Source organism: Hylobates moloch, unplaced genomic scaffold (assembly GCF_009828535.3).
Source record: "Hylobates moloch isolate HMO894 unplaced genomic scaffold, HMol_V3 SCAFFOLD_20, whole genome shotgun sequence".
Classification (NCBI taxonomy): Eukaryota; Metazoa; Chordata; class Mammalia; order Primates; family Hylobatidae; genus Hylobates; species Hylobates moloch.
The window spans coordinates 31,785,610-31,808,649 of NW_026652295.1; the positions used below are offsets into that span (position 1 = coordinate 31,785,610).

At 52.4% G+C, this 23,040-nt stretch overlaps 2 protein-coding genes across 10 annotated transcripts; both read right to left on the reverse strand.

The window, feature by feature from the left end:
• Positions 1–83: 83 nt before the first annotated feature.
• Positions 84–8,021, reverse strand: RGL2 (ral guanine nucleotide dissociation stimulator like 2). Of its 8 annotated transcripts, XM_032140552.2 has the most exons (18): positions 7,299–7,777; positions 6,883–7,079; positions 5,463–5,546; positions 5,012–5,190; positions 4,828–4,878; positions 4,442–4,739; positions 3,922–4,173; positions 3,733–3,836; positions 3,542–3,626; positions 3,393–3,461; positions 3,104–3,178; positions 2,448–2,480; positions 2,209–2,330; positions 2,018–2,113; positions 1,826–1,937; positions 1,430–1,720; positions 857–971; positions 84–740 (listed from the first exon to the last, which is right to left on the reverse strand). In XM_032140552.2, exons 2-18 carry the CDS (start codon positions 7,036–7,038, stop codon positions 529–531), a joined length of 2,334 nt encoding a protein of 777 aa, XP_031996443.1. In that variant the 5' UTR covers positions 7,039–7,079; positions 7,299–7,777; the 3' UTR covers positions 84–528. The 8 variants fall into 8 exon arrangements, with proteins under 8 accessions (XP_031996443.1, XP_031996449.1, XP_031996440.1 ...); XM_032140558.2 differs by lacking the exon at positions 6,883–7,079; XM_032140549.2 differs by having other exon boundaries at positions 2,209–2,480.
• A 102-nt stretch (positions 8,022–8,123) lies between these two features.
• Positions 8,124–22,940, reverse strand: TAPBP (TAP binding protein). Of its 2 annotated transcripts, XM_032140568.2 has the most exons (8): positions 22,718–22,940; positions 22,407–22,577; positions 21,929–22,189; positions 13,072–13,470; positions 12,387–12,725; positions 12,218–12,307; positions 12,045–12,079; positions 8,124–9,871 (listed from the first exon to the last, which is right to left on the reverse strand). In XM_032140568.2, exons 1-8 carry the CDS (start codon positions 22,752–22,754, stop codon positions 9,860–9,862), a joined length of 1,344 nt encoding a protein of 447 aa, XP_031996459.1. In that variant the 5' UTR covers positions 22,755–22,940; the 3' UTR covers positions 8,124–9,859. The 2 variants fall into 2 exon arrangements, with proteins under 2 accessions (XP_031996459.1, XP_031996458.1); XM_032140567.2 differs by having other exon boundaries at positions 8,124–12,079.
• Between the last annotated feature and the right edge of the window lie 100 nt (positions 22,941–23,040).

Consider the following 23,040-nt stretch of genomic DNA (forward strand, 5'->3'; position numbering starts at 1 on the left):
CCTGTTCCATGGCATCTACCTTCAGCCAGTTCCCCACCCCCACTCATAGTAGCCAGTTCATATGTACTGCAAGGACAGGGGAGTAGAATTCAGATAGTGTTTTGGTTTATTATCTTAGTGTTGTCACAGTGATAGAAACCCCCAGAGTGGGAAGAAGAGCTGCGAGGACCTACTTTTTGCCATTCTCCTCTGCCCTGGGGCTCAGAACCTTGAGGCCTTTGCTTGGCCCTTGCATGTTAGGATATGGCCAAGAATCAGAAACTGATGCATTTTTCCAGCACTACCTGTGTGCTGCACTCATGGAAGGTGGGAAGCTACACACAGGTATCCAACTTGGTTACAAGACACCAGTTCCCACAGGTCTGGATTTCTCAGCTGTCTGGTAAACCAGTGGCACTTCACTTCCCCAGGGTGGCTGGCTACCTTTCTGAATTTCTGTCTTAATGTGATATAACTGCCACCATTCAGGATGGCTATCCACATCTGGTATGAACACCATGACTTCTGTAAGCCAACGGGGCTTCCTCCTCAGAACAGTGCCCGTGCAATCTTCCTCCCTGTAGCCTTGATCCTGGGAAAGGAGCCCCCTCCTCCCTCACTCGGAAGAGTTCCTGAGGCAGATGGGCCACTGGTGACGCCAGGTGTAGCAGTAGAGGACCTTCGCCGCTGCCGCAGGAGGAAATCGTGTGAAGCTCCACGCATGGCGTAGAATACGTTAGCCGAAGCTGGGATAGTCAGGTCTGAAGGTTCAGGGGATGGATGTCAAGCACAAACACAGTTGTTCGCCCCACAGCCGCCCAGATGTGGAAGCACTCCACTCTCCTCCCGAGTCTGCCTTTCCCTCATGGCCTCTGACCTCGCTCCCCTGGTAGCAGCTGTACCAGCTCATACTCTGAAGCCACTGCAGAGTCACGATTGTTTTTCTTAAGGACACGACTGATGACACTTGGAGCCTTGTCCTGGCTTGTCACCTGGCAGGACAGGAAACCAAAAGAGCAATCAATCAGCCATGATTTCCCATCCTTCTACCCTCAGCCACTGAACCCAACGACAAAAGGTTACTTGTGTCCAAGGCTTTAAAATGAACAGGGAAACCCAATACGGTGGCTTCCTATACCCCATAAGTCAGCCCACATGGTGCCCAGTGAAACAGAGCTGCTTCCCTGTGGGGAAACTGCTGTTGATTCTGAAATTTTAATATGGCCACCAAAAGTTTAAGGTGTAACAACTAATGCAAAATAGCCATCAAAACAAATTTCAGCTTCTATTGAAGACTAGAGTTTAGAAGATAAATAAAACATAACTGCCAAAACCAAAGGTCAAAATTAAAACTACATTCAATTCCATTTGGCTGCCCAAACCTCAGACAACATTTATAGTCCAACAAGACACCATCCTTCACCCCAACTCCATCCCAAGGCTCCCTCACCAAAATACTCTTATACACACTGCCATCTTCCCCCAGCTCCATCTGGACTCGGATGATTCGGCAATCAGAGGCCCCTGGCCCAGATCCCCCTCCCCCATATCCAGTTCCCCCAGAGGCCTCTTCTGCACCCCCACTCAGCGGGGAGCCACAGGAGGCTGAGCGGCGGTGACCCCGAGAAGGCCTAGGGGAGGAGGCTGGTGGGGAGAGGTGGCTGGGGTCAGCTGGACTGTGCAGGGATGGACTGCTTTCCAGGGCAGAGTCTAGTGACGAGACAGATGGCCACTTCATGTGCTAGGAACAAACAACATGGGACTGGCATGAAGGCAGGGAGGTTAAGGAAGAAACATTTACAGAGTGAGGGTCAGCGTCAAGGTCAGAGTCAGGAGCAGAGCTCACCTGGGCCAGCCGAGTCAGCAGAGGGGCAGGAGTTGTAGGCGCCTCATCTCCCCCCATACTGGGCCGGTCACAGGACACAAGCGGGGTAGGGACCCCAACAGAGCCCAGAACCCTGCAGTGGCAGGAGATTGGGAGGATCAGAAGAAAAGTGGAAGTCCCAAGAAACCACCCCCCAGCCAGTGAATCTCTCACTCTGTCCACTGCGAGATGACCAATGTTGGCCGAAGCACCCGTGGGGCAGGAGGGTCACTGGAACCAGGTGGCTCCACCTCACAGGATACACGATGGCTGGGTTAGGGGGGCAATAGGCAGATCTCAGGACATGACACCAATCCCCCACACCTGGCCAGAACCCTAGAGTCCCAACCTCACCCGCCAGTCACCTCTGAGCCTCTGTCAGTGGCCGGAGCCCCTGTAGCCACCTCTGGATATCATGGTCAGGTTGGAGGTTATAGCCACGACATTCATTCTGGAGCCGTCGCAACTCAGAAAGGACTGCAAACTCCTGGGAAGGAGCCCTCAAACTGCAGGAGCCAAAACTCAGGGACCCCTGACTTTCCCCCCTCCCCTTCCTGGAACATGGATAGGAAAGTCCAGCATCCAGCCCAGGCACTCCGCTCACCTTCCTCCGCTTGTCAAAATTGATATATCCATTCTGCGAGGAAAATGGGGATGGGGTGAAAGTTCCAACCCTATCTTCCAGGCCACAGAGAGAGAATATCCCCTCTCTTAAACACACACAGCCACATCCAACTCACAACCACTTCCCTCCAGCCTCTCTGACTCTTCCATCCCTCTCTGCCTTCCTCCTCAATCTATCATGGCCTAAGCACTCCACTTGACCCTTTAAAATTGAGTATCTCAGGTAGACAACGAGTCTGCTTTGCAGATGAGAAGACTGGATGGTATCCAATTCGACAGGATTCCTTATCCAGAGAGGATAAGGAACTTCCCCAAGGTTTCAGTATTTGTTTATTTAACAAACTCTAGCAATAGAGCAAGAGCCCATCACAAAACCTAGATGCGCTTACGCTTCAGGCACGTTCTAAGCACTTGACGAATACGAATTCATTTAACCCTTATAACAGATCAATGTAGATGCTATTTTTAGTTTCCCATTTACAGATCACTGAGGCGACTTGGCACAGAAACAGATCTGGCTCTGTCCCACACTCAGCTATTTGTGCCTTACAGCCCCTTGCAAGGGGCGAAGGGGGTCTGTCCGACCCTGCAGCCCACTTGTTACGTATCACAATGACACACACACACACCACTGACCTCCAACTCATCCTTGGAGGCTGCATCCAGCATCACAAGGTCCTTCAGGAAGGTGCCAAGGTATGGGACCACACCCTGAAGTCAGGGGTCAGGGTCAGAAGTGCCTGCCATTGACGTGAGGGCCCGCCATCCCTCAGCACTTATCCTCCCCATTGCCTCAGAGAACAGATTTCATTCTCCTCACCCCTCTGTGCCTCCCTTACCCCTCCTTCAGGCTGCTCCCCCAAAACATACTCCTCACCCCTTCATAATCACCACCTCCAAGCCCACCACCCCGCTAGTCACTCACCCCACCCCGGGAGCCAGACCTCGGGGCCTTCTTGGAGTGTGGCTCCAGAGGAGACTGCAGCTTCACCTCCTGGTGGTGACAAAATAAAGAGACATGGGGGAGCAGTAGGGAGCAGGGAGAGGTGGGAATGCCACAAACCAGGCTCTCACCTGCACGAGCAGCTCCCGACTCTGGGAATAATTATCCTCCTCAGAGAAAATCTGGCAGAGGCTGGAAAAGACTCTGAGGCTGTCCCTGGGGAAGGGAGAAAAGTGGCCCTGAGGACAGGCCTGGCTCTGTCACCCACTCTTCCCCGCCTTCTGAGGAACTCGACCCCAGTCCAATGCCTCAGCCTCTCCACCTGGTTGCTTCCCCCCAGGCTGCCCGAAGCCTGTGGATGGGGCTGGACTGCAGGGCTGACACCACGGCATAAACTGAAGAGAAGTTTCGGAGCAGCCGGCACTCCTGTGGGGGTCAAAGAGGAGAGCTAAGGCTATGGGAGGCCTCTCCATTCCATAGCCGCCAACCGTAGGGCAATCTAGTCTCTCACCTCTGCCACACGGATCCACTTCTCCAGGAGCCGGGCCCTCTGGGGGGGACGGAGTGGCCGTATGGTCACCTCCCCAGGTCCCTCTCCAGTGGAAGTAGCCCCCAGGACAGAACTAACCACTGCCCCTGCCACCTTGTTGAACTGTGTGACAGTAGCTCGGACAGATGGGCAGAGGTGAGAATGTCCTGGCCGGTCTCTGTGACCCCACAGGCCTCCCAGGCACTGAGAGGGGATCAAATTGAGAAACAGCTCCTGCAGGGTAGAGGTCAGAGGTTAAAATGCATAGTCAAGTGAGGTCAGCCTTCCAATATCAGGGATCTGAGGATCTCAGGTGGCCAAGGAACCAGAGGAGCACAGGGTTTGAAGGGTAATGACCAAAGGGAAAAGGGGAAAATCAAAATGGTAGGTGGAGGAGGCTAGGAGCTGGATCAGGAAGGGGTGGAAGCAAGGAAAGGATCTGGAGTCAAGGAGAGGTTAGTAAGGGGTCAGGGGGCATAGGGGCCAGAGGTCAGGGTCTCACCGCATCTAGCAGGGTCAGCTGTTCGGCCAAGTGGTCAGCGAGGAACACCAGGACATCCGTGGGGTCAGCAGGGGGATCGCCGGGGAGGGCCAGGGGCTTAGGAAGGTCGGGGGCCTGGGGGTCCACCCGGGACCGGAGGTTGCGGATGAGGTCAGCGCTGCCCCCCCCAACACCCTTCCCTGCTGCATACCCTGTCTGAAGTAAGAAGCTCTCAAGCCGGTCAAGCTGACCCTTGGCCTCAGAGCCAAAATCCTCAGGATGAGAGGCCAGCCAGGTTGACAGTACAGAGATGGCTACCCTGGGAGAAGGGAATCAGCCAAGGGTGAGAGGTAAAGCTGCAGCCTGGGCAGAGGGGACTGTGAGATTAAGAACCAGGGGTCACTCACTCTGTTGTCCTCTCTAGTTCATCGCGAGGATGAGATTCAAGGGCTTCCAGCCTGAGGGGAAGAAGAGGATCTATCTGTCCATTTTTCCCAAACCCTCAGTGGCTTTGACTATTTTGGCGGGATGTTGCAGCTTTAGGAAATCCAGGCAGACACTCCACGACCCTGGGTCCCTTATGACTCTGACCTGTCAGTCATAAGCCCTAGCAAGGCAGGCGTGGAGGTGAAGGCCCTGTGGGTGGCCAGGAAGGCTGACATGAAGGTCACATCAGTCCCTGATGTCCGGGTATCCAGTAGGTGTCTGATCAGGGCCTCCAGAGTGCCAGCTCGGAGCCGTCGGGAGGAACGTGGGGGAGGCATAGGGACCTGGAGAACACAGAGAGATGATCACCAACCCTTTCTCCCACTCTGCCCCTAGATTTCTGAGGACAATCCCAGACCCAGGAGATGTTCCAGATTCATTTTTCTGATATTCAGAGAGGGCAAAAGTCTTGGCCTAAGCAGAGTCCAGAGTCCAGAAACACAGCAGAGTCCAGGACTCCAGAACTCCAACCTAGCACTCTGGCCAGAAAGTCAGCCAGAGGAAGGAAAACTGGGAATGAAGAGTCAGAGGTGAGAAGCTAAAGTCATGATCTCACCAAGGGATCAAGAGGTCGATATTGGCGGCTTGTGACAGTAAACACGGCACCATCCTCCTCCTCATCCCAGACAGACACAGGGGCCTGGAGGAGCAAGGAAGGGGAAGTCAGACAGTTCCACACCATCCCCCATTGCCCTCAGCCTTCACCCCAGGCCCTGCTCCTCCCTCTGTACCCCTCACCTGTGGTGGCAGGGCATAGTACCAGCGAGTGCGAGGAAGGGTTGGGGGAGCTGGTGACCCCAGGTCTCCCCCACTGGGGCCCAAACAGCCCCACCCCAGCCGCCTCAGGGCCCCGGTGGAGTCGAAGGGGCTGCAGTGGAGGCGTGGATGGAGTACAGGAATTCTGATCCTGGAGACCCCCAAAGCCCCTTCCCCCCAGAGCTGAACCCACACACGACAGAGAAGCAGGGTACAAAGGGCAGGAGAGGGAAGCGAGAGGCAGCAAGCCAGAGGCAGCGACTAGGAGTAGCTGAAACCTCAGTCCAGGCACTGCCGCACGCCCCGCCCCTCCCGGCCAAGGACTAGACCAGCCCAGAGAATTAGTCCTTCTCAGGCCCCCCTTCACCCTGGTCCTTCGGGTAGCACCTCCACTATCTCAGCCCTAAGGGACCCCCGAAGGTAGCAGCTCCAATCCCAGTACAGGAAGGAAAAGGGGAAGTGGGATGATGGGGGGTGGGGGGCGGTAGACTCAGAGAGTCACGTGGCCCCAGCCCCTCCCCTCGACCGATCCCGAAAAACCAGCCCTGCCAGTCAACCTGCCCTCACCTAGCATCTGGACCTAGGAGTTTAGGGCCTCGGGGCCCCAAATCCAAATTCTGGCCCCTCCTGAGGCCCGAAATCCTGCCCCTGGCCACTACCATTAATCCTTAATGAAAACAGGTGACCACTCTCTACCCACCCTAGGATCGTTCCGCCAGGTCCCAGAACCGTGGCTTCCCGGCCTCTACCCAGGACCGGGGCGGGGCGGGGGGGCGGGGGGAAGGGGGAAGAGAGGGAAGGAGGGGTCACGAAATCTGAGGGTTCCCTCCCCAATCCCAGAGTCAGAGGAGCTGGTTACTGTGGAAACAAACCCCTCCCCGCCAAACAAAAACAAGGAGGGAGACAGGGACCAAGACACGACTGCTCAAAGAGGTAGGCACACTCAGACAGGCAGAGGCCGAGGGCCAGAGACCCGCAGGGACAGCCAGCCAGAAGTTCCAGGCAGGAACAGGGCAGGTTCCTGCGGGCAGGTCCTGAGTCACACTGACAGAGAACCACAGAAACGCCAGGACTCCCCGCAGCAGAGAAACGGGCCGACACCCAGGGAGGCGCGAGAATAACTGAGGCAAGGAGGAGGAGATGTAGGGACCCAGAGACAAGAGAAAAGTGGAGACTTCAGAAATACATACGCCCCCTACCTCCCACCACCCGCGTCTCACCTCTTCTTCTTCCTCCTCCTCTTCCTCCTGCCCCCCGCCCACGACCAGGCCACCTGGGCCCCCACCCTCTTCGGGGTCCCGGCTTCGGAAGCTGCTCAGTACGACTCCCCCGGGGGGGCTCGTGTCCAAAAGCAGCCGCAGGGGCCGCGGGAGCATGGCCGAGTGAAGGAATCAGCGGGGTCGGGCCATGGGGGCGCCTGGGGAGAGACGGGGTGGGGTGGGGGTGGAGAGTCAGGCGGGCGCGGGGGAACCGGGTAGGGAAGGGACGTAGGTGGGTGTCAAGAAGACCGGAAGGGAGTTCTGCAGGAAGGTTGGGGGAGGGGGGCAACAGAAGGGTGGAATAGGGGGGCCCTTGGTGCAGCTGGGGAAGGAGGGGGTCACGAGTACGGAGACGCGCAGGGTGCTCAGGCTCTGACCTGCTCGGGAGGGGTGGGGGCAGCGTGGGTCCTGAGCCGCTGTTGCCGTCGGTCTCCGGCCCCGGACCGAGTCCCCTCCCTGGCTTTTCCGTACCCCCTTGAACCCCCCCGCCGGGCTCCTGGGCCCTCCCGCCCTTTCCGCTCCCCCCCGCGTCCGCCCGCTCCGAGAGCAGGAGCCAAAAGGGGAAGGAAGTGAGGACAGGAGCCAGGGCCGCGGACTAGGGGGAGCGCTGGACGCTCAGGGACCAGGACCAGGCGCCCGAGTCCCCAGCTCCACGGTCCTCCGCCTCTACACTCGGGGATTCTGGAGACCACGTCGCCCCGCACTGAACTGGAATAAAGATTCCGGTCTCCAGCCCCTGGGGGAAGGCAGGAGCAGAATTTGACATTCCCTTCCCCAAAATAACACGGCTAAAACTCCCGTGGGAAGGGTTTCAGGCGGAGAGAGAGCCGGTCACTCCATCCCCGCGGGATTACGCTCCCCACCACAACCCACGAATGTAGCTGACCGAAATCCCGGCCGGGTTTTCCGAAGGACCCTCGGTTCCCGCCCCCTCGACAGGGGGCGGGGCAGGAAGCAGCCACATCCGGTTCCAGATTCGGCTCTCTGGGGCTTCCGGCGCCAAGACCCAGATCTCCGTCGGCTTGGCGTCGCCTCGCCAGTGGAGTCCCCTCCGCTTGAGCGCATCTCATGCGCCAATAGTGGCACCCGACCCCGAACGGTGTCGACGGGGGCGTTCTCTGAGGGGTTCAGGGTCACTGGAAGGGACCAGAGGTGACTGGAACATTCATTGAGCTTGGAAAGGGGTTGGAATGAGAGACCCGTTTGGAAGCACTGGAATACAGCTTTATTCCCACATGATTAGACCCGTTACCCCATCGGTCTGGCCGACCGTCCTGACTCGGAGATCCCTGAGCTGCGCTGCCGCTTCCTTCGTCAACATCCAGCAGCTATTTGATGAGCGCCCTCCAGTGGGCCTTAGGTCCCTATGCCGGCGCGGGGTTACAGCAGTGGACAGACAGGCCGGTCCCTGTCCTCGAGGAGCCCATGATCCGCTGGGAGACAGGCATTTAACGACGACTCACACGATCACTTAAATACAACTGTGGTGAACCGCACAAGAGGGACGCGCAGCGGTCTGCAGGGAATGACGAGGCCGACCTCGTTTGCGACCCAGGGAGGGCAAGGGTGGACCAGGCAAAGGGAACAGAGGACTGGGACCTGGAGGTGGGCGGGAGGCGTTTGGTTCATTGGAGGAAAGGAATAGCCCTGTGTGTGATGAGTATTGAGAGGAGGGCTGGCGAGCACCATCTAGGGCTGGAGAATTAGGCAGTGGCTCCAGCGCGGGGCGGTGGGGGAGACACGTAAGCCAGGGCAAGAATGGATTTGGCCCTAGAGCATGGGTTCTCCAAGTGTAGCCTCGGCCCTACAGGTCGTTGAGACTATGTCAGGGGGTATGTGAGATTTTATAACAAAATTAAGATGTTATTTGCGGCCGGGCGCGGTGGCTCACGCCGGTAATCCCAACACTTTGGGAGGCCGAGGCGGGCGGATCACGAGGTTAGGAGATCGAGACCATCCTGGCCAACACGGTGAAACCCCGTCTCTACTAAAAAATACAAAATATTAGCCAGGCATGGTGGAGGGCGCCTGTAGTCCCAGCTACTTGGGAGGCTGAGGCAGGAGAATGGCGTGAACTCGGGAGGCGGAGCTTGCAGTGAGCCGAGATCGTGCCACTGCACTCCAGCCTGGGCGACAGAGCGATACTCTGTCTCAAAAAAAAAAAAAATTTTTTTGCCTTCTTCATTCTATAAGAGTGTACAGTGGAATTTTTCAGAAGCTATATGATATGTATTGACACCATGGTTCCCACAATGAATGGAATGTGTGCCTATGTATTCTCGTGTTTTTAATTTTTCTCAGTTTTAAGTTCTAGTACCATAAATATTGATAGCTATAACCCACATACGCAAAAGCTTTTTGGAGTCCTTGATGATTTTTAAGAGGTCCTGAGAGAAAAAATTTTGAGAACCACTGTCCTAGAGCTCCAAGAAGGTGAATGCCATAAGATATGTGTTTTTTAAAAAAGCATTTCTCGGGCCTGGTGCAGTGGCTCACGCCTGTAATCCCAGCACTTTGGGAGGCCGAGGCGGGTGGATCACCTGAGGTCAGGAATTCAAGACCAGCCTGGCCAACATAGTGAAACCCCGTCTCTACCAAAAATACAAAAATTCACTGGGTGTGGTGGCATGTGCCTGTAATCCCTGCTACTCCAGAGGCTGAAGCCAGAGAATTGCTTGAACCTAGGAGGCGGAGGTTGCAGTGAGCCAAGATCATGCCACTGCACTGCAGCCTGTTTGAGAGAGTGAGACTCTGTCTCAAAAAAAAAAAAAAAAAAAATTCTCCCTTATATAAGTGAAAAAAAAAAAAGCATTCCAGCCACTCAGTGGAGAGAGACTGGACGGAGTAGGAGCAGATGATGGGGTATTATTTTGGGGAGCTACTACAGAAGCTTGGGCCAGAGATGATGGTGGCTTCCAGAGGATGGTGGTGAGTGCCCTCACTCTGCTTTCTGGAAGAGAGGAAGGTGGTGAGGAATTCAGGATATTAGAAGGCAGTTGAGGTGTACATGGTCAGTCTAGAAACATATAAACTATCATGGGTACAGATGATGGGAGAAGGATGAAGCTAACATTTTCTACCCTCCAGACACTGCTGAGTGCTGTATCTCCTGCATCTTCTAAAGGAGATACACTGTCTTCCTTAATCCTCCTAACAGTCCTCTCAAGCTCTGCTGTCCAATATGACAGCCACCACCCACATTAGGCTATTGAGCATTTGATATGTGGCTAGTCCAAATTGAGATGTGCTGACTGTTTAAAATAAACACCTGCGTTTGAATACTTAGGGTGGAAAAAGGGCTGTAATTTCTTTTCTTTTTTTTTTGAGACAGGGTCTCACTTTGTCACCCAGGCTGGAGTACAGTGGTACAACCTTGGCTTATTGCAGCCTCAACCTCCCAGATTCAAGCGATCCTTCTGCCACAGCTCCCCAAGTAGCTGCGACTATAGGTGTGTGCCACCACGCCCAGCTAATTTGTTTTGTTTTGTTTTTTGAGATGGAGCCTCACTCTGTTGCCCAGGCTGGAGTGCAGTGGTGCGATCTCAGCTCACTGCAACCTCCACCTCCCAGGTTCAAGCAATTCTCCTGCCTCAGCCTCCTGAGTAGCTGAGATTACAGGTGCGCACCACCATGCCCGGCTAATTTTTCTGTATTTTTAGTAGAGACGGGGTTTCACCATGTTGGCCAGGCTGGTCTTGAACTCCTGACCTCAGGTGATCCGCCCACCTCAGCCTCCCAAAGTGCTGGGATTACAGGCGTGAGCCAACGCACCTGGCCGAGACTGTAATTTCTTCTCCTTTTTTTTTTTGAGATGAAGTTTTGCTTTTTGTCACCCAAGCTGGAGTGCAACAGTGTGATCTCGGCTCACTGCAACCTCCGCCTCCCAGGTTCAAGCGATTCTCCTGCCCCAGTCTCCCAAGTAGCTGGGATTACAGGTGCCCATCACCATGTCTGGCTAATTTTTTGTATTTTTAGTAGAGACGGGGTTTCATCATGTTGGCCAGGCTGGTCTTGAACTCCTGACCTCAGGTGATCCTCCCGCCTCGGCCTCCCAAAATGCAGGGATTACAGGCGTGAGCCACTGCACCCGGCCTGTAATTTCTTATATTCAATATAAGAAATATAAGAAATATCATGTTGCAATAATATTTTGGAGGTACAGGTTGAGCATCGCCGATCCAAAAATCTAAAATCTGAAATGTTCCAAAACCTGAAATTTTTTTAGTGCCAACATGATGCCACAAGTGGAAAATCCCACAGCTGCCCTCATGTGATGGGTCACATATATTATTAAAAATATTGTGGTCAGGTGCAGCGGCTCACACCTGTAATCCCAACGCTTTGGGAGGCCAAGGCGGCGGGCAGATCACCTGAGGTCACGAGTTCAAGACCAGCCTGACCAACATGGTGAAACCCCGTCTCTACTAAAAATACAAAAATTAGCCAGGCATGGTGGTGGGCACCTGTAATCCCAACTACTTGGGAGGCTAAGGCAGGAGAATCGCTTGAACCCGGGAGGTGGAGGTTGCAGTGAGCCGAGATTGCACCATTGCACCCCAGCCTGGGCGACAGAGACTCTGTCTCAAAAAAAAAGAGAAAGAAAAAAATCTTCAGGCCATGTGTATAAGGTGTATAGGAAACAAATGATTTCTGTGTTTAGATTTGGGTCTGATCCCAAAGATTTAAATATATGCAAATATTCCAAAGTCTGAAAAAATCCAACATCCAAATACACTTCTGGCCCAAGCATTTCAGATATGGGACCAGAATTATTAGATTAAATAAGGTATATTATTAAGTTATTTTTACCTGTTTCTGCTTATTTTTTTAATGTGACTACTAGATTATTGAAATTTACATATGTGGCTTGCATTATCTTTCTATTGGACAGCACTGCCTAAGTAACTTTTTAAAATCCCTACACCCAAGGAAACAGATATAGATTAAGTAGCATGTTCAAAGAGTCCTGCAGTTAGGATATAGTGCCAGGTTTTAACCCAGATCAGTGTGAATTCCAAGCCTAGGTTCTGCCTACCACACCAGCAGCCTCCCTCCATGGGTTTTGAGATAGGATGAGGAGATAAAGTGACAAGGGAAAGATACAGAGAGGTGGAGCACTGTACCTTCTTTGAATCCTTGCAGGTGGACAGGTAGACAGCTGTGGGAAAAGATTAAGAAGGGATGGGATGCGGGAGTGGTAGAGGTGGAGGGCAGAGGGATGGGTGTCAGGCTCCTGGGAGTAGGTGGGGAAAGTCCACCAGCCTCAGGTCATGGTCAGGGTGGGGCTCACACTCACCAGCCCAGCCCAGCACCTTGAAGAGCCCAAGCAGAAGAAAGGCAGACAGGAAAAGGCCTATGCTGTCCTCGAGGGAGGGCCCTGAAAGACCTGGCGGGCAGAAGGGGTGAGAGTGAGCTCTTGTCTTCCTGGGTGCTGGCTCAGGCTCCGCGGAGCTCCCAACTCTTACCTGCTACCTCCAGGGTGACCTCAGCGCTGCGTCCCAAGGCAGGCAGGGTGGGATGGTGAACTCGACAGGCATAGCGTGCCCCATGCTGCTCAGCGGTGACTGGGGGCGGCTGCAAGTGCCCAGAGAGGCTGACAGAGCCATCGGAATGGTGGCGCAGGGCCGAGAGCCACGTCTCCCCCTCGGCCTTCTGAGAGCGGCCCCCTGGGCCACCCCGGAGTTCCCACTCCACTTCCAGGCCCCCAGAAGGGTAGAAGTGGGACACGAGGCAGAGCAACTCTGGGGGTGCCTCCCCTGGGGCGGCCCATGCAAGGGTTGGCATCAGGGACACTTTGGGAGGTTCTGGGGAAAGAGGACAAAATGAGCATAGGGAAATCAGTCCATGCTGTCCTCCCTAAGAGACCCTCAGTTTGCCTGCTGGCTTCCTCAGAACTAAAGAAGGTTGGATTTCTTCTCCTGAAATGGGGAACCCACTCTCCATTGGTGCGTCACAGAAATACCCATGTCAAAGCCCCTCAAATTCCCAGGAACCTTCTAGGCTCCCATTACCCCTCTAACTCCCAGGAACCCCTTTCTATCTCTACTTACTTGCCCAGGCACCCTCTTCTCCATCATCCCTCCCCCTATCATGGTCCCCACAATCCAGTGCCCACCCTCTACCCCTGGAGACCTCTGTCCCCCAACTCACTGTACACAGCAAGCTCCAGGGTGACCTGTCCTTGCAGGTATGGCAGGTGTATGGTGGCCAGATAGGTGCCCTCCTGAAAGGGTTGAACTCTAGGCAGCCAGAAGGTCCCATTTCCGGTCCATGGGCCCCATGGCTCATCATCATCCCAAGCAGCAAATGCCACGGCCCCTTCTTGGGCTGCTGGCATCTGGCCATTCAGCCCAGGAGTTGCAGCCAGGAGCAGATGTCCCTTACCCAGGTGCTGGCGTCGCCACTCTAGCCCAAAGGGAGGGGGACCCGGCGCCAGAGATGAGGCGGCCTCAGAGGTGAGGGGCATGTAGGCAAAGCTCAAGTCCAGCAGAGCATCTTGTCCCAGTCTCACTCGAGGGGCAGGGGTGTGGGTGAGGACAGTCAGTACCACTGAGGAAGACAGGTAGATGAGGGGTTGGGAGGGGCATGAGGGAGAGAAAGAAGGAGAAAAAAAATAGAGAAATGCAGTTATTGGGGAGGACTAAACTGCAGTTTACCCACCCCTCAGAGGACACCTTTTCTGATACCATTTCCTAGCCCTCCCTGCAAACTCCTTCTGCTCTGCCACTGGGTGGCACCTAGTGTAGCTGAGGGTGAGCAGAGAGGTCTAGGGGTGGTGAGTAGGGGCAATGAGGGGGTATGGCCTTTGAAGCCTACTCTGAACACATAGCACACTCTAGCTTTGGGGACTGCAGAATCCGAGGCCACTTCTGACACAACCTGAACCACTCTATCTCCAAGCATCACCCTTGAGGAACCAGGCCTTTCTTGATTATAGGCGAAGACAATGATTGAGCCATGACTGTCAGTCCTGTGGTGCTGTACAGAATATTTACTGACTAGAAGTTTCCAGCTCTAGCCTAGACCTGAGCACAGACCTCTGTGCTCTACTGAAGCAGTACGGTGCAGTGGCTAAGTGCCTGGAGCCTGGCTGACCTGGTTCAAATCCCCTCTGCAGCTTATTTATATGGCCTTGGACCTCTTCATTTTTCCATGGCTCAGCTTCCTAATCTCTAAAATTAAAAGTTGATGATAATAATAGTACCTACTTCATGAGGTTGTTGTGATGGGTAAATCGTTAATACCTCTTGCTACTCAAGTCTCTTCAGTTCCCAATTTTAGGTAACAGAGACACCTACACATGAAGGGTGCTTAGAACACTGTCTGGAACACAGTAAGTCTACACATGTGTTTGCTATAGTTACACCTAACTTAGCATACCCCAAGTCAACAGCATCTCTGCAACATTCCCCACCCTGCTCCAATGCCCATCTTCCGTCTTTGATAAATGATCACCAAGCCCGCCAGACACTAAAAGCAAACCCTTGGAGTTACTCAGACTCATTTATTCATTCAGCAACTATCGAGCACTGAAGATGTTCAAGGTATCCTGGTAGAAGACAGAATGGTGAACAAGACAAGCAGTCCCTGCCCTCAAATTGCCTATAGTCCAATGACAGACAAGCAAATTGTCAAAAATAATGTGCTATGTGCTATCCCCACTAGGACATAACAGATCTCACATCTGTTTCCAATTTAGGTTCTCATCAATGTACATTTAGACAATTACAACAGCCCTCCTGTCTGGTCTCCCTATTCTCAGTCTCTCCTTCAACTCCTCCTTCACACTGTAGCCAAACAAGGTCACCTGAGGTCGGGAGTTTGAGACCAGCCTGACCAACATGGTGAAACCCATCTCTACTAAAAATACAAAATTAGCCTGGTGTGGTGGCACATGCCTGTAATCCCAGCTACTTGGGAGGCTAAGGCAGTAGAATTGCTTGAACCTGGGAGGCGGAGGTTGCGGTGAGCCAAGATTGTGCCATTGCACTCTAGCCTGGACAACGAGGGAAACTCCGTTTCAAAAAAAAAAAAAAATCCCAAATACGGCCAGGCGTGGTGGCTCACACCTGTAATCCCAACACTTTGGGAGGCTGAGGCGGGTGGATTACCTGAGGTCAGGAGTTCAAGACCAGCCTGGCCAACATGGTGAAACCCTGTCTCTACTAAAAATACAAAACTTAGCCAGGTGTGGTGGCATGCACCTGTAGTCCCAGCTACTTGGGAGGCTGAGGCAGAAGAATCACTTGAACCTGGGAGGTAGAGGTTGCAGTAAGCCGAAATCATGCCACTACACTCCAGCCTGGGCAACAGAGTGAGACTCTATCTCAAAAATAAATAAATAAATAAATAAATAAATAAATAAATAAAATAAAAATCCCAAATACCTAGGAAGTCAGCTGATAAAGGCACAGGCTGAAGCTACATGGCCTGGGTTCAATTTCTAGCCCTGCTTCTTTTTTTTTTTTTTTTGGGGGGGATGGAGTTTTGCTCTTGTCACCTAGGCTGGAGTGTAGTGGTATGATCCTGGCTCACTGCAACCTCTGCCTCCCAGGTTCAAGTGATTCTCCTGCCTCAGCTTCCTGAGTAGCTGGGATTACAGGCGCCCACAAGCACGCCCAGCTAATTTTTGTATTTTTGGTAGAGACGGGGTTTCACCATGTTGACCAGGCTGGTCTTGAACTCCCGACCTCAGGTGATCCACCTGCCTTGGTCTCCCAAAGTGCTGGGATTACAGGCGTGAGCCACCGCGCCTGGCCTCTAGCTCTGCTTCTTACACACTGTGTGTCCTTGGGCAAATTATTTAACTGGTTTGTGTCCCATATTTATCCGTCTGCAATATAGGGATAATATTAAAACCTACAACCTGTGGTTGTTGAGAGGAATAAGTGAGATTATGCATATAAAGTGCTTAGAACAGGGCCTGGCATATAGAAAATACTTGATAAATGTTAGCTGTTACTATTTTCATTACCTTCATCACTGTCATGGACTTGCTGGTCAACTTGGGAAAATCATTTACCTGTATTTTCCTCACTAGTCCAAAGATCTGACCTTTGCCTATCTTTTAAAAGAATCAAGTAAAATAACAGGCTTTTTCCGGGCATGGTGACTCACACATGTAATCCCAGCACTTTGGGAGGCTGAGGCGGGTGGATTACCTGAGGTCAGGCGTTCGATAGCAGCCTGGCCAACATGGTGAAACCCCATCTCTACTAAAAATACAAAAAAAAAGAAATTAGCTGGGCGTGGTTGCGGGTGCCTGTAATCCCAACTACTTGGGAGGCTGAGGCAACAGAATTGCTCGAACCCAGGAGGCAGAGGTTGCAGTGAGCCAAGATCGCCCCATTGCACTCCAGCATGGGCAACAAGAGTAAAACTCCGTCTCAAAAAATAAATACGTATATAATAAAGACAGGCTTTTTAGAATGACCTGCCCTCCAAAAGAACTTCTGATGGTTCACTCCTACCTACAGAACAAAGCCCAGCTTTCAAAGTATTTGAACATTCAGTCCCTAACCCACCCTTCCAGACTTCTCCTGCACCCTACAAACCAGCCACATAGAACCCCTTTCTTGTGCCTAGTAGAAGTGATCATCATTGGGCATCTCTTTGCTTTGGTCATGAGGTCCCTTCAGTTTACAATGTCTTTCCCATTTTCTCCCAAACATCGATCAAGCTTGTCCAACTTCCAGCCCATGGGCCACATGCGGCCAAGGATGGCTGGGAATACAGCCCAACACAAATTCATAAACTTTCTTAAAACATTATGAGATTTTTTCACATTTTTTTTTTTAGCTTATCAGCCATCGTTAGTGTTCGTGTATTTTATGCTTGGCCCAAAAGAATTCGTCTCCCAGTGTGGCTCAGGGAAGCCAAAAGATTGGAGACCCCTGATCTAAATACTCCATGTACGTTAAGGTCACTTTCACTGCTGTTTCTTCCCAGAAATGTCTAGGTCCTTCAGGTAGAAGTAATCTTTTTCTTCTTGTAATTATCTTTATGTTCTTTTTAGTCCTAGCTTCTGAGGCCTATAAGGTTAAACTGTTCTCATCTTCATGGAATTGTTCAGTAGAGTAAAAAAAGTATGCAATTTCGGCCGGGCACGGTGGCTCACGCTTGTAATCCCAGCATTTTGGGAGGCTGAGGCGGGCGGATCACGAGGTCAGGAGATCGAGACCACGGTGAAACCCTGTCTCTACTAAAAGTACAAAAAAATTAGCCGAGCGTGCTGGCGGGCGCCTGTAGTCCCAGCTACTCGGAGAGGCTGAGGCAGGAGAATGGCGTGAACCCGGGAGGCGGAGCTTGCAGTGGGTGAGAGAGCGAGACTCTGTCTCAAAAAAAAAAAAAAAAAAGAAAGTATGCAATTTCACTTAGTTTGTCAAAATCCAGAAACATACTTTTTTTGAATTGTTAAAAAAAAAAAAAAGCCGGGCGCGGTGGCTCACGCCTGTAATCCCAGCACTTTGGGAGGCCGAGGCGGGCGGATCACGAGGTCAGGAGATCGAGACCATCCTGGCTAACACGGTGAAACCCTGTCTCTACTAAAAATACAAAAACTTAGCTGGGCGAGGTGGCGGGCGCCTGTAGTCCCAGCTACATCCTGGCTAACACGGTGAAACCCTGTCTCTACTAAAAATACAAAAACTTAGCTGGGCGAGGTGGCGGGCGCCTGTAGTCCCAGCTACGCCGGAGCCTGAGGCAGGAGAATGGCGCGAACCCCGGGGGGCGGAGCCTGCAGTGAGCCGAGATTGCGCCACTGCACTCCAGCCTGGGAGACAGAGCGAGACTCCGTCTCCAAAAAAAAAAAAAAAAAAAAAAAAAAAAAAAAAAAAAAAAAACCCAAAGCCAAAAAAAAAAAAAAAAAAAAAAAAAAAAAAAAAAAAAAAAAAGATCCACAGGCCAGGCACAGTGGATCACACCTGTAATCCCAGCACTTTGGGAGGCCGAGGCGGGTGGATCACCTGAGGTTAGGAGTTTGAGACCAGACTGGAGAAACCCCATCTCTACTAAAAATACAAAATTATCTGGGCATTGTGGCACATGCCTGTAATCCCAGCTGCTTGGGAAGCTGAGGCAAGAGAATCACTTGAACCTGGGAGGCGGAGGTTGTGGTGAGCTGAGATCATGCCATTGCACTCCAGACTGGGCAACAAGAGCAAAACTCGATCTCAAAAAAAAAAAAAAAAAAAAAAAATCCATAGAATTAATAAACAAAACCTGGCTGGACAGGGTGGCTCAGACTTGTAATCCCAGTACCTTGGGAGGCTGAGGTGGGAGGATCACTTGAACCCAGCAGTTTGAGACCAGCCTGGGCAACATAGCAAGACCCCATCTCTATTTAAAAGAAAAAATTTTAAAAAATAATAAACAAGACCTAAAGGTTTTACAGTTTAACTTTTTTTTTTTTTGGAGACAGGGTCTCACTTTGTCACCCATTGAAGGTGCAATCCTCCCACCACAGCCTCCTGAGTAGCTGGGACCATAGGTACATGCTACAACATCCAACCTTTTTTTTTTTTTTTTTTGAGACAGAGTTTCACTCTTGTTGCCCAGGCTGGAGTGCAATGGCATGATCTTGGCTCACTGCAACCTCCACCTCCCAGGTTCAAGCAATTCTCTTGCCTCAGCCTCCCAAGTAGCTGGGATTACAGGCATGTGCCACCATACCCGGCTAATTTTGTATTTTTAGTACAGACGGGGTTTCTCCATGTTGGTCAGGCTGGTCTTGAACTTTCGACCTCAGGTGATCTGCCCACCTCGGCCTCCCAAAGTGCTGGGATTACAGGCATGAGCCACTGCGCCCAGCGGTTTTTTAATTTTTAGTAGAGACAAGGTCTGATTATGTTGCCCAGGCTGGTCTCGAACTCCTGAGTGCAAATGATCCTCCCACCTAGACCTCCCAAAATGCTGGAAGTACAGGCATGAGTCACCTCACCTGACTCCATAATATTTTAAAAGAATGATGAGAATTAAACACTATACACACAAAGTATATTAAGAAAGTATAGGCCTGGCGTGGTGGCTCACGCCTGTAATCCCAGCAATTTGGGAGGCTGAAGCGGGTGGATCACCTGAGGTCAGGAGTTCAAGACCAGCCTGGCTAACATGACCAAACCCTGTCTCCACTAAAAATACAAAAATTAGCTGGGCATGATGGTGGGTGCCTGTAGTCTCAGCTACTTGGGAGGCTGAGACAGGAGAATTACTTGAACTCAGGAGGCAGAAGTTGAAATGAGCAGAGATCACACCATTGCACTCCAGCCTGGGCGACAGGGTGAGACTCTGTCTCAAAAAAAAAAAAAAAAAAGTATATTTGGGGCCAGGCAGCTCACACCTGTAATCCCAGCAGTTTAGGAGGCCAAAGCAGGCAGATCAATTGAGCCCAGGAGTCCAAGACCAGCCTGGGCAAACTGACGAAAACCCATCTCTACAAAAAAAATACAAAAATTAGCTGGGCATAGTGGCACATGCCTGTGGTCCCAGCTACTCAGGAGACTGAGACACGAGGATTACTTGAGCCACGGAGGTGGAGGTTGCAGTGAGCTGAGATCATGATCTCCAGCCTGGGTGACAGAGGGAGACCTTGCCTCAAATAAATAAATAAGTGTATTTGTCAATAAACATTTTAAAATATTTGATAAGACAAGTATAAATGTATATTAGCAAAATCATCAATGATCTTCGACCGTGGAGAGATTTCATTTCTAATTTTACATCAGTACAACAGCTTTCATTTTCTTAAATCCCTAATCAAGCAGAAATGCTTGAAAAGAAAGAGCATAGCAGGCTGGGCATGGTGGCTCACGCCTGTAATCCCAGCACTTTGGATGGCCAGGGTGGGCAGATCACCTTAGGTCAGGAGTTCAAGACCATCCTGGCCAACATGGTGAAACCCTGTCTCTACTAAAAATACAAAAATCAGGTGGGCGTGGTGGCACGAGCCTGTAATCCCAGCTACTGGGGAGGCTAAGGCACAAGAATTGCTTGAACATGGGAGACGGAGGTTGCAGTGAGCCAAGATCATGCCACTGCAACTGCACTCTAGCCTGGGCAATAAGAAGGAGACTCCGTCTCAAAAATAAATAAATAAATAAATAAATAAATAGCAGGCCGGGCACAGTGGCTCATGCTTGTAATCCTAGCACTTCGGGAGGTGAGGCGGGAGGATCACCTGAAGTTGGGAGTTCGAGACCAGTCTTACCAACATGGAGAAACCCCATCTCTACTAAAAATATAAAATTAGCTGGGTGTGATGGCAGGCACCTGTAATCCCAGCTACTCGGGAGGCTGAGGCAGGAGAATTGCTTGAACCAGGGAGGCGGAGTTTCCGGTGAGCGCGAGATCACGCCATTGCACTCCAGCCTGGGCAACAAGAGCAAAACTCCGTCTCAAAAATAAATAAATAAATAAATAAATAAATAAATAAATAAATAAATAAATAGCACAGCACCTTGCTTTGACTCCGGTTGTTTGTGAAATACAGACAATCTTGCTACCTGGGCTCTTCCAGGGCTCCCTGTCTGCACGTCCTTCACTTTCTACTTTACATTAGGATTATCCGTGGCAAATCCGCCCAGAACCTCCTGGAGAGCAGAGTCTACATCAGATCATCTTTGTGACCCTTAAGGGCACCCAGGGCCACCCCAGAGATTCTGATTTAATCGGCCAAGCTAAGCATGGGATTGAATCAGGTTTCAGTATATTTTAGAAACCTCCAACAGGATTCTTATTTCCAGCGTGGACTGAGAACTGCTGAGTCCTAACTCCTTGTTGGTGCTAATAAGTATTTATTGAATCAATGAATAAATTAACACAGTGCCATCTCTTGATAGTCACAACAAGAAAGGCAGCTGGGAAATAGTATCCACATTTTACAGTTGGAAAAACAAACTCAGAAAGCAAAGACCATTCTCATCATCACCTTGGTGGAGCCAGTAGCCCTAGGAAATATTCCACCCCACCAGAGAGAGCTACTGTCTACACAAGAGCATTGTTCGTCAGCTTCTGTCAGGGTGGGGGCTTGAGACTAAGAATGGAGGTATAGGAAGAGGTGAGGGTTTCAGCGTGGGTTTCAAGTCTGTCTCCCTGGTTCTGTGGGTAATTCTCAGGAGGGTGGAGGGAAGGGAGGGTGCAGGGCTTGGTTGGGGTTGGCCTGTCCATCAGGCTGTGTCGCTTACATAAAATCCAGATAGAAAAGCTAAGAACTCTACCGGTATTCTACCCCGGAATACCCCGCCTCCGCTGCCAGGAGGGAGAGCTCCCAGATATCCAGGTCAGATTCTCCTCATTCTTGAATTATCTGCACAGTCCCTCCCACATCCCAGCCTAGCAAAGCTTCCGACCCCTGGGCCTCAAACTGCAATGCACCTTTCAGTGCAATAAGAACCATCCAATCTCCAGCCGCGTCCATCCGCCCACTCGAGCCCACTTGTTTGCGGACCACAGAGCGGCAGCACATCCCCACACGCGGCTGTCAGGGAAGGTCAACGCGCTAGAGTGCAAGAGCCTTTGCTTTGCGGATTGCCGCAGCGCCGGGTGTGGGCGCAGGTGGGGCTAGAGTGCTGGGTTTTGAAAGAGTGAACCGCAAAGCTGAGGGTGCAGAGCAAGATATAGATGTGGGAGGAGCAGAGAAAAAATGCTCCTGCTTCTGAACCCCTCCCACCTCGCATCACCTGACAGGTCTCTCAAGGTCTGGTGTTGGGAAACCCCACCTCTTCAAAGCCCCGCCCTTCAAAACACCAGAAAGTAACCCCCCTGCCCGCTCCGGCTCTCCCCCACCCCCTGCCAAGCTGCAGTTTTTGTTTTGTTTTGTTTTTTGTTAACTGGGTGAGGGCTAGAAGGAGCGGTAGAGACCGATTCATTCTAGCCAAACCACCTCTCTTAACAAAAAAAGGAAAGAACCCCGATTGGCGAAATGTCTTGCTCAAGTCCATAAAGCGAGACCACCGGCTGATCTGGACCCATAGAATCTACCCACCCTTCTCCACCTCCCCTCCCCAGCTACCTGTTGCCATGGTGATGAGAACAGGCTCCTGCTGAGGCTCTGGCTGTGGTCGCAAGAGGCTGGAGAGGCTGAGGACTGGGCTGGATATGCTGACCATCAGCCAAGCCCCATCCAGGGCCCGCGGGCAGTTCTGCGCCGGGGTCAGGCCGCTGGCCCATTTCGCAGAGGCGGGGAGAGGCACGAAGCGGCTCATCTCGCAGTGTGGTGCGGGGGCGCCCGGGGGATATCGCCTGAAGGCAGCCTGGAGGGCGCCCGCGGGGTCTGAGTGTAGAGAAGGAAGTTGCAGCTGTAGAGTCACCGCCGGGAAAGGGGCTGGAAGGGCAGCGTTCGGGGAACTTCAAATGCACAGACTACCCCGTAGTGAGACTCACTTTATAGAGGAGAAGCTGAGGCCCGAGGTACACTGCCGGATCTAAAGAGGAGGGGGTTTCGGTGGAGGCGACAAAGGTAGGGGGACGGTGAGTCCCTAGAGACTCACCGTGCACATTGAGGTAGAGCTCAGGGTCGAGGTCCGGCCGGGGCGGCGGCCCCCCCGGTCCCCGGCGCAACAGCAGTGCACCGGGTCTCTTAGCCAGGCCCTTTCCGCTCGCATCCTCCACGAACCAACACTCGATCACCGCAGGTCCTGCCGAGACGGCGGTCGCCAGGCCTGGCGTATAGGGGCGCGAGTAAGGGGCGGTTTGTATGTCTGATGACCTGCCCCACTCCCACCCTGGCATCGGCTCCAGTGGGGCCACCTCCCTCCGCTCCCCTCTAGTTCTTGGGCGATGAGTCGCGGGGTTCGCTCACCCAAAGCCACAGCGAGGAGCAGAGACAGGGACTTCATGGCGCTGCGACCTCCTCAGCCATGAAGCCTCCTCTTCCTCCTTTCACTTTCACTTTCCTCCAAAGGGCGGCAGAAGGGGCGGTGGAAATCCCCGCTCTGGTTAGGTGAAGGTGCCTGGGAGACCGGTGTTTCCCCACTGGCCAGGCAGGGAGCCGGGTAGCTCCTCTCCAGTTCTCACCAGGACACCCCAGCCTTACCGCGCCCTCCTGGACTACCCAGCAGCCCCGAGTTCGAGCCCTCCCCAAGCCCAGGCCCTCCCCCACCCCCCAACTCCTGTGTGTGCTCT

Bases quoted from the DNA above. Each gene is read 5' to 3' on its own strand.
- TAPBP (XM_032140567.2), bottom strand. From the start codon at position 22,754: ATGAAGTCCCTGTCTCTGCTCCTCGCTGTGGCTTTGG. The intron at 22,190-22,406 runs GTGAGTCTCTAG...CTCTACACTCAG, and splicing joins GCTCTACCTCAATGTGCACG to ACCCCGCGGGCGCCCTCCAG. The intron at 12,308-12,386 runs GTAAGAGTTGGG...TCTGCCCGCCAG, and splicing joins GGTCACCCTGGAGGTAGCAG to GTCTTTCAGGGCCCTCCCTC.
- RGL2 (XM_032140549.2), bottom strand. From the start codon at position 7,038: ATGCTCCCGCGGCCCCTGCGGCTGCTTTTGGACACGAGCCCCCCCGGG. The intron at 5,191-5,462 runs GTGAGATCATGA...TGTGTTCTCCAG, and splicing joins ATCGACCTCTTGATCCCTTG to GTCCCTATGCCTCCCCCACG. The intron at 4,740-4,827 runs GTGAGTGACCCC...CCCTTCTCCCAG, and splicing joins GAACTAGAGAGGACAACAGA to GGTAGCCATCTCTGTACTGT.